Source organism: Plecotus auritus (genome assembly GCF_963455305.1).
Source record: "Plecotus auritus genome assembly, chromosome: 3".
NCBI lineage: Eukaryota > Metazoa > Chordata > Mammalia > Chiroptera > Vespertilionidae > Plecotus > Plecotus auritus.
Window position 1 is genome coordinate 125,970,843 of NC_137772.1, and position 9,422 is coordinate 125,980,264.

At 45.5% G+C, this 9,422-nt stretch overlaps 1 protein-coding gene across 1 annotated transcript in view; it reads right to left on the reverse strand.

The window, feature by feature from the left end:
• The window catches only part of GTF3A (general transcription factor IIIA), a gene marked incomplete at its 5' end in the record, with an annotated part of 12,960 nt that extends 6,552 nt beyond the window's left edge, over positions 1 to 6,408 (reverse strand). The window contains 3 exons of the mRNA XM_080660159.1: positions 168 to 264; positions 3,914 to 4,014; positions 5,887 to 6,408. Coding sequence (XP_080516285.1) covers positions 168 to 264; positions 3,914 to 4,014; positions 5,887 to 6,408 — 720 coding nt within the window. The remainder of the gene's footprint in view (positions 1 to 167; positions 265 to 3,913; positions 4,015 to 5,886) is intronic.
• Between the last annotated feature and the right edge of the window lie 3,014 nt (positions 6,409 to 9,422).

Here is a 9,422-nt window from a genome sequence, read left to right on the forward strand (position 1 = left end):
CTTTAATTAGCACAATGTTTGCTTTCAAAATAGAACAATTATTATGATAGCATGTATGGGGCTAAATCCAGATATTTGACAGACAAAATCTGGTTGATGAAACTTTTAGAAACAGACAATAAGCATAAAAATATTCAGAGAATTTAAGCATAGACTATCATTCTTACCACATATTGTTTTTGTTGATTTTCGTGTTTGTGTTCAAAATGTTTCTTCAAGTTTGATTTTGTGTTGAATTTTTGGTCACAGCCACTAGCTGCACAACTGTGAGAAATTATAAACGCAAATATTAACAAACCAAGGGAAGAAAATTTTAAGATTTCATAAAAGCTAATTATTCCAAAGTATCATATAAAATAGTCTTTAACAAATTCCAAAGTGTAAACCACATCATGTAGACCCCTCTGTTTTGATGTGATCATCATGTAACAAGATGAACTTCATGCGAGGCTTCTGAAATTAAGCACACGGCATCAGACTCCTTTGTGCAATGGGCAGAGGGGAGGTGAAAAACACTAATTCCAAAGGCCCAGACCCTGTTTAGGCTTAAATTATGTTTAAGTCAAATTGTTCTGTCTAGAATGTGATAACCTAAATTTGCTTAAAATGTCACTGTAAACTGCCTTTCCAAAAAGACTTCCCCCCAAAAAACAACAAAAAAACGGATTTCAGCTTATAAACCGATATGCCCTGTGGCATATCACCAGGCTGCTCAAGTTCTCTTAACGAGCATTTCTATATCTTGGCCTTGAATTACTTAAATTCTTTGTGAAGTTGTATTTTTAAAATATGTGATCTGTTTGTGACAAGTTTTCATCAGCCTGATGGATGAGGCAGGGCTTCCTTTATAAGCCCTAATCATAGCTATCATTCACTGATAAACAATGAATAACACTCATATGAAGCACCATGCTGTCCACGGGGCCAGGTGGAGGACAGAGACTAACTGTGCAGTGACCACGGGAGATACGCCCAGAAGCCCACTGGAAACACACAGGAGGGGCATTGTGGCAGAACCACTTGAAGTTCCAACAAGTGTTCTTGACCTTAGGATAGAATGCTGAGTTTCAGCTGGGTACATGGCCAAAATAAAGAGAGCTTTTTCCAGCATCCCTTGCAATTAGGGGTGGCACCAGGCTAAGTTCTGGTTCATGTTGCTTAAACCCCACAAAGTGTCTAAAAAGGGGGCACACCTCTTCTGCACCTTCCTCTATCCTGGTGGCTGCAATGCTTATGTGACCGCTGGAGCTCCAACAGGTATCGTGGACCATGACGCTGAAGCCCCAAGATGAGGATGGCAGAGTTAGAAGGGGCTCAGATGCAGATGATTACAGATCATCCACTGACTGTTTACTGTGCATTTCAGTTATGCAGGAGAAAAAGAGACTATTTTGTCTCGGCCTCTATAGAGGTGGGTTTTCTGTCATTCTTGACTTTAAGCCTGACCCAGGCATCTAACCTAACACAGGTGTGGGGCAGGATAGGGCCTGGAAAAGTTGACAAGAGCCAAATAGCAGGCACAGGGTCACTGAAGACACGGACAAAGTTAGCAGGGCAAACAGGAGGAGGCTGCTGGTCAGTTAAGCATAGCTGGATCATAATTGCATGCCTGAAATTCAAGCAAATGAGTCAAGATAAGCCCAAAATGGCCAAATCACAAAGGTCATTTATATGACATACTAAGAACCTGGACTTCATTATGTAAGCAGTGCTTAAAACTACTGCACTATTTTAAGAAGGAAAGCAACCTGGAGGCTAATGTGGGAGAGGGCCAGTCATGCCAGGAGGAGTAGGGCCTGAAATAAGACAGTGGCAGCTGGAGCAGGAGAGCAGGACTTGAGGGATCAGGAACAGGGCTTGATGACCTATGTGCTGGAGAGGAGAGCAGAATGAGGCGTCCAAAGGAGTTGCCTTATCTTTGCTGTGAATCACTGGATAGACAGTGATGCCACCTAACAAGAACAAGGGAGGAGAAGGCCAAAGAGAAAGCCAAGCTCAGAATGGGCTTAGTGAATTTAAGAAGCCACAAAGACAGCTAAATAACACTGTCCAGCCAGCAGCTGGCTACGGGGATCTGGAACTAACGAGAGGGAGGTCTGGGCTAGAGAGAAAGCTGGAAGATATCACATTGTTCCAGCAGGAATAATCCTCACTTTTCTCATTCATCCTGTGTGCCTGTACCCAGACCCACTTTTTTCTTTCATTATATGTAACAGTGTACAGTAACTTTGTTCAGAAAAGCATAAAAAGGGACTCAGATACATAATGTTTCCTTCCACCCCTGCTCCTACCCACCCAGTATTCCCCATGGAGTCCCAAGGCAAGTTGACAACATTTTTATAGTTTTATGTAACTTTTAGTGTTTCTTATACATATACAAGCAAATATAACTATAGGTTCTTCCTGTCTACACCACTCCCTTTTTATACACAAAAAAGGTAGCCCTTTATTTGCTTGGCTTTTTACTTAACATGCCTTAGAGATTTCCCTAGTTTCATAGAGATCATCTGCATTAATTTTTCTAGCTGTATAGTATTCCACTATGGTGATACACTTTAACCCCCCTGATGGGCACACTGTTTGATTCCAATGCTTTGCTACTATTAATAATGTTGCACATGACCGTGTACATGCCTTTAACATAGGAACAAGTGTATTTGTAGAATAAATTCCCCAAAGTGAAATTTCTAGAACAAAGACTATATGCCAGCCCTATTTTCCAAATCACCTTTGTTACTCTTCGCTGGTGTAGTTGAACTATATTTTGAAATAATAAGCTTCACTTAGTGTCATTGATTTTGAAGACACTGTCTGCTTGAACAGGGACTGAAACAGACATCTGCTGTCCTCAGCACTTTGCCTCTTTCCCTCTGCTGGTGCGCTGTCAGAGGGAGAGATGACTTTCTATAAGGTATACAACAGTGAAGACTGTCCTGTGTCAACAGCTCACTTTCTTCAGACTGTGTAGACCTTAGTGAGACATGGGACCCTTCACATTCATCAGCTTAGAACTAATAGAAATCAACTCAGATCATTAGAAAACTCTACCACTCCAGGAACTGTCTCATAGAACAAAATTATGATCTTAAATCCTAACATCTGCAAAACCTGCCATATAGCTATTTCCTGATATAGTCTCCAACATATAGTTCTGAACAGCTATTAGATTTATTTTTTTGTTTCCTAGAAAAATTTAATGTTTTCCTGGAACATTCTGTTTAATGGCTCTAAATGTGGTTGCCTGACCAGCAGCATCAATATCACCCAGGAACTTGCAAGAAATGCAAATTCTCAGGCCCCACCCTAGACCTACTGAATGAGATGCTCTGGGGTGGGGTTTAGCAAGCTGTTTTAAGAGCCTCCAAGTGATTCTGATACACCCTAAATTTGAAGTCCACTGCTTAAAGTATGGATTTAAAAGAAAAACTGTATCTTCACCCTTTCAGATAAATAAACAGCAACTCCAAGAAGAATAAAATTAAAACCGTATGACAGAGGTGCAGGAGCTTAATCCAAAGAAATACAAGATAAACTCTTAAAAGCTCGACCTCTTATCCCAGCAGTGTATCAATTCAGAAAGACCCTGACAATGCAGAGTCAATAACCTGCCAAGCAATCACTTCCATCTGGTCTAAACTGTGTGTTTCATGTTTGATTTCCCATTCAGTGCACACTTTAAAGGAGAGGATGCAAATGCAAGAGAACTTCAGATTAACTTGTTCCTAAAGTTATTAACACAAATTACCCACAAAACCCTTACTCCACTCCACACATTTAAAACCTGGTCTCCTCTTATGTCAGGAGATGCAAATGAAGCTTCACATTCTCTTGATCTTGAGGTAACAATCAGTTTTCTTACCAGGTCAATGTACCACACAACCATTTCAAAGCTTCAACCCAGTTCTCTACTTACACAAAAGGCTTTTCTCCAGTGTGAAGCAGGGCATGGCGGCTCAGGTGGTAGTCCCTGACAAAGGCTTTGCCACACCCTTCATGGTCACAAACAAATGGTCTCTAGCAGGAAGGAAAGAAAAAAATGTGTCAATTCTGCCCACATTAGTAACTCTAGTATTATCTAAAGGCCTCAAATGTCTAGTTGGCAAGGCCATGGACTCTGTCTCCACAGATGGTTTTCACTAAGTATTGAGCAGCTGCTACACCAAGGCCAGACAAGATTGTCCTGCATGCAGTTACACATCAATGTCACAACTTCTCAACAAAGTCACTGCAGCAAATCTTGCTCTATGAATAGCATATGCAATAAGCGGGCAGCCTTCACAGTTGGTTAATCTGCTCCTAACCTGACACCTGGCTTTAAGTGCAACCCCCTCTTAAGATTACTTGCCTATTAGCATGGCCTGTGTACACAGATCTCCACCACAGCATGTGTATACCCATCCAAAGGCTAGGGGAGAAGAATGTGCAGGTGCTGCCTAATTCTGGACAAGTCCAATGCCTGTGCTAAGAAACAGATCCACAGAACTTTGCAAAACTCCTGTCATGGATTAGGCTCAATCAATATTTGTCAAATCAACGTGTGATATTTGGGACAACAAAGAAGACTTCAAGTTTTCCTGTATGAAGGAAGCTGGTAGTGCCAATAGCCAAAATATGACACACATGTCTAAAATTAAAGGTAAAGTCTAATTTGGACATACTGTTTGTACAGCTCAGATTTGGAGGGATAGGATGGGTAAGAGGAAGATCAGGAGGCAAAGGATCATGAATGTTATGAGTGAACCCAGTCACTGGATAGGCCTGCCAAGAGAACAGTAGAGGCAGAAGATAAGCCAGTGAAAAGGGTCAGAGGAAGAGGAAGAGAACTGGAGGAGAAGGTCCCAAGAAGACCATGGTCAGCCTTTAAATGCTGGAGATGGTAAGGAGAATGGGTGTCATTAGAGGAGTGGCCCCTAAGTTCGGTAGGTGCTAGGAGCAAAGGCAAGGACTGCAGGCCTCTAACTTAAGAAATTAAGGGCCTTGAGCTGAGGTAGTGAGAAGCCAGGCTCTGCCAAAAACTGGGAAATTGGGCAGATTCCTTGGCCTCCATGAGTCCCACTTCCATCAACTGTCTTCCTCCAAAATATTTCCATTGCCCTCCAAGTAAAACACTCCAAACCCATCTGTACCCTGGCCTACAAATGATCCCACCCAGCCTGGTTTCTCAAGGCTTCTCTTGTAGGGTCCCCCGAATAACACCGGCCTGCCTCCCCGCCAGCACTACAGGCTCTCCCTGCAGTTTTCTTGGTCCAGACTGTTTTCCCCTTAAATGGCTGCATGGATGGATCCTTTCCTTCTCAGTCAGGACAAGAAGCCTTTCCTAAGCACCCTCCAGCAGCCCTCGATTTACTGCATCTCACTCCTAACTATTCCTTTATCTGTCCTGCTTAAAGCATAAGGCCCGTGACCACGGAAGCCTTGCCTGTTTTGTTTACTGCTCTCTCCAAGGCTAGGATGGTACTGTGTTTTGAAAGAATGACTGAATGCTGCTTGCTAAACCTCCAGGGAATTATCCTCCACACAAGTTCTGGGAGAGAGGTGCTGAAGGCAGGTGTCTATGGAATGAGTCGTGCAGTATTTACAGATTACCAGGAGGTAGTGATTGGCCAAGACTCAACATGAAAAGGGAAAAGTTTGCTCTGTAAACCCCGGAGCCCATGGCAAGGATGCCTCGGTGCTAGAACTTCTTGTCTACCTCCTCTGCTGCTTCCCTAACATAAGGCATGGTTGATTCGCTTCTGTGGTGCATGTGCCAAAGCTGAACACTTCTTGCAAAGCCAGGCCAGCGACCCTGCGCGCCCACGCAAGCGGATCCCACCTGGCGGGCCATGTCACTAGTTCCTGCGCCTGGACGCCCGGTCCCTCGGTCCCCGCCTTCGGACCCTTTACCTCCCCCGTGTGCTTGCACAGGTGCGCGTCTAACTTCCAGGCCTTGTTGTAACTGGCGCTGCAATTCGGGAAGGAGCAGATGAACCTGCTAGGAAGCACGGGGAGCGGCGGGGCGGGGCTCTCGCCGGCCCTGACGAACGCGTCGGCGACGGTCAGGGAAAATACCGCCGCAGCGACTGACGCCGGCGGCTCCAGGGCGCCCAGGGCCTGGCGCTCAGCCACGTGCCGAGCAACGTGCGGGAACCGGAGGGCGCGGCCCACGCCCGGCCAGGCGCCCGCGGCTCCCGACGAACCTACGCCGGATTCGGCGCACTTCCGGAATTGCGGCACATTCCCAGCCCCGAGGGGCGGGACTGGAGCGCATGCGCATAGGCAGCAGGCTCCGCCCCCGAGGGCGCCCCGTTCGCGCGTGCCCAGGAAAGCCCCTCGTGGGCAGCGTCCATCCTGCTCCAAGGCTTCCTCCTCCACAGCAAAAGGCACTTGGGCCTCAACAGATTGTGAGGCACGGATTAAATGTGACATGTTTCCATTCCGCCACCACCCTATTCAAAGTACTAACCTTGCAAAATTTAAACTATCCTGTTCTTACCACGTTATCAGTTTGTCTTCTTTATGGATTCATTTCCTTTCCTGAAATCAACATGCTTCCTCCGTAAGCCCCAGAACAGTGCTTCCTAACTTGGCTGCAGATTAGAATCACATGGAGATCTTTTAAAACTCCTAACCCCGGACCAATTAAATTACAATTTCTGGTAGTGGGAAACCAGAACCAGCACTTTAGAAACTCCCTGGGTGACTCCACTGCAGAAAGGTTTGGGAACCACTTCCTAAGGCCTTGCTGCTCAAAGTGGGATCTGTGGACCCTCAGCATCATTAGAAATCACCTCAGATCTATTTGAATCAGAGAGATCTCGGGGTGATTCGACAACATTAAAATTTGAAAAGCACTAGAGGCTTGAATGATGTGTACCTTGATTTATGAAGACCACGTGTTTAAAGGCTGTCCTTGGGTGAGAATAACGTGATGGATGGCCTGATGTTCCTCCAGGTCTGTATTTTCCACAGCCTGCATCATTCCAAATCATTATGCAAGCCCTTGTCTGAGTCTAATGAATAGGTTCCAACAGAGACCAAGTCAGTGTCCAGCAATCAGCCCTGACCTGGACTCTTACATCATACTCACTCCTGAGCCTCAGTCTTCACATCTTTAAAGTGGAGATGATGCTAATAACACCTGTCACATGAGGACTGAGAGGGTGTCTGGGACATGCGCCCACTTGTTGCTCTCCTCATTGGCCACTCTAGTCCCTCTCCAGGGTACAAGTCCACACACATTCCTCCTACAGCTCTGGAAGTCTTAAATAGTTTCCCTTGTGTTGAATCTTTTCTCACCTTTATGTGGGAACCCTTTTCACGTCCCGCGTGGTTCAGGGTTCGGGTTCTGGAGAAGGCTGCACACAAATGAAAAAAGACTAGAAAAGTATTAATTTGGGGATATTGGGGGCCAGGCGGGAGCCCACCTCTAGTGGAAGAACTGACCCCTGCTCTGGCCTTGCTATCCCTTTTATTGAGACTATGGGATAGGCCCATAGCCCTCAGGCAGGAAACTCCAATAACAGAAATTTACATAGGAGAAACAGAGGTGGAGGCTGCTTCAGCTAACAATGTTTCTACTAAACAGTGAGCGAACTAGCTCTGACCTGTCAGAGCAATGAAGGTTGTTGACCAGCCTTCCGGGTTCCCTGTCCATAGCTTTCTAATTAGTGAGACAATGATCAGTTTCCGGCACCTTTATATTGGACTGTTAATACCCATCTGTTACAGTCATTTTTTGAATGAATGAGATTATATTTCATCTCCACCCCCTGTGCTGGCACTTTTACCACCAACTTTTAGTTTTTCTAACAACTATGCTTGTAAAGCTGCTTATAGGATCCAGGCCAGGCCTTTTTTTCCTCTTTTTCTTTCCTGTGAACTGATCCATTGCTCTACCTCTTTCCTCTTTGCAGTTTACTCCTCAATGTGTTTTCCCAGTGTCCCATATTTCTAAACGATGAGTAGATTTTTATTTTTATTTGCACATCATGCAGTGACCTCAAACACCACATAATTTTTAAGTCAATCTCACCATCTCCACCTGGCTACACCTCTCTCTCTCTCTCTCTCTCTCTCTCTCTCTCTCTCTCTCTCTCTCTCTCTCTTCATCCCACTCTAACCCCTACTTCTTATCTCTCCCTCTCCTCGCCTTCCCCTTTCTCTTCAGGCTTCAGGCCCTCACAGTCTGATCATCCCTGCCTTTCTCTCCAGATCAGCTTCCTCTATAAGACACAGAGTTTGCTGAGGGTTTGGGTCAACCCAAGCAGCCTGGACCTTACATTATCTGGCTCCTTAACACCCACTGGCTAATGACTCCTGAAAGAGTCTTTAGCCCACCTGGGGCTCAGGCTCTTTCCCAAACAACCCAAACAGCTTTGGCCTGGAAGTGAAGTGATAAGACTGTGGTTCTTGTGGGTTAACCTAGACATAACTCTGGTATACCTGTTCTAGCTAGAGGATTGTGTCCACTTGCCTCAGCTTTGCACCTGCCCTTTTCCATGTAACTTTGTTCCTCCCATAAAGCAAACTGGAGGTATTTTCTCTCTCCTTAACTCCAAGCTCAACTGTGTGACTTACTTTGGCCAGTCAAACAGTTTATTCTTGCATTATTACTTGTCATTGTATTATTTTCCATATGAACAACTGTAAACCTACTTTTGCCCACCCTATATATATTATATATTACTAGGGGCCCCGTGCACAAAATTCATGCACTGGGGGTGGGGGGGCCCTCAGCCCAACCTGCACCCTCTCACATATTGGGTGCCCTCAGGGGATGTCCTACTGACGGCTTAGGGGAGCGGGCCTAAGCCGCAGTCTGTCCTCCCTTTGTGGGAGGCGACCGGGCTGATCAGGGGAAGGCACCAGCCCCATCACCCCGCTGCTGCAGCCACTGCCAGTCACCACAGCCACCAAGGTGTTTTCATTAACAAGGACTCCAGTCCCTTCACCATGAAAAAATGACAACTTTCTTTAGGCATTTTCAAGATGTCTTTCATAGGATATGATATTTCTTTCTTTATTTTTTTTTATCCTCACCTGAGGATATGTTTCCAATGATTTTTAGAGAATGTGGAAGAGAAAGGGAAAGACAGAGAGAAACATCAAAGTGAGAGGAACACTTTGATTGGTTGCCTCCTGCATGAGCCTTGACCTGGGCCCCGGCCAGGAAGGAACCTGCAACCTAGGTACATGACCTTGATCAGAACTGAACCCAGACCCTGCGGTTGGAAGGCCGAGGCATTATCCACTGAGCCAAACCGGCTAGGGCAAGATATGACATTTCTTAGCCCTCCAGCAGCGGACCTTCGTTTTTTTCTCCAGAAGTGTGGTGGAAAAACCCTAGCTCACCTTTTTGGATTCTTATACCCAAGTTACTAAGAATATTACCAGTGGCATACAGGAAGCTTAGCCAATGAGCGTCAGAAAAGGTGTTTCCT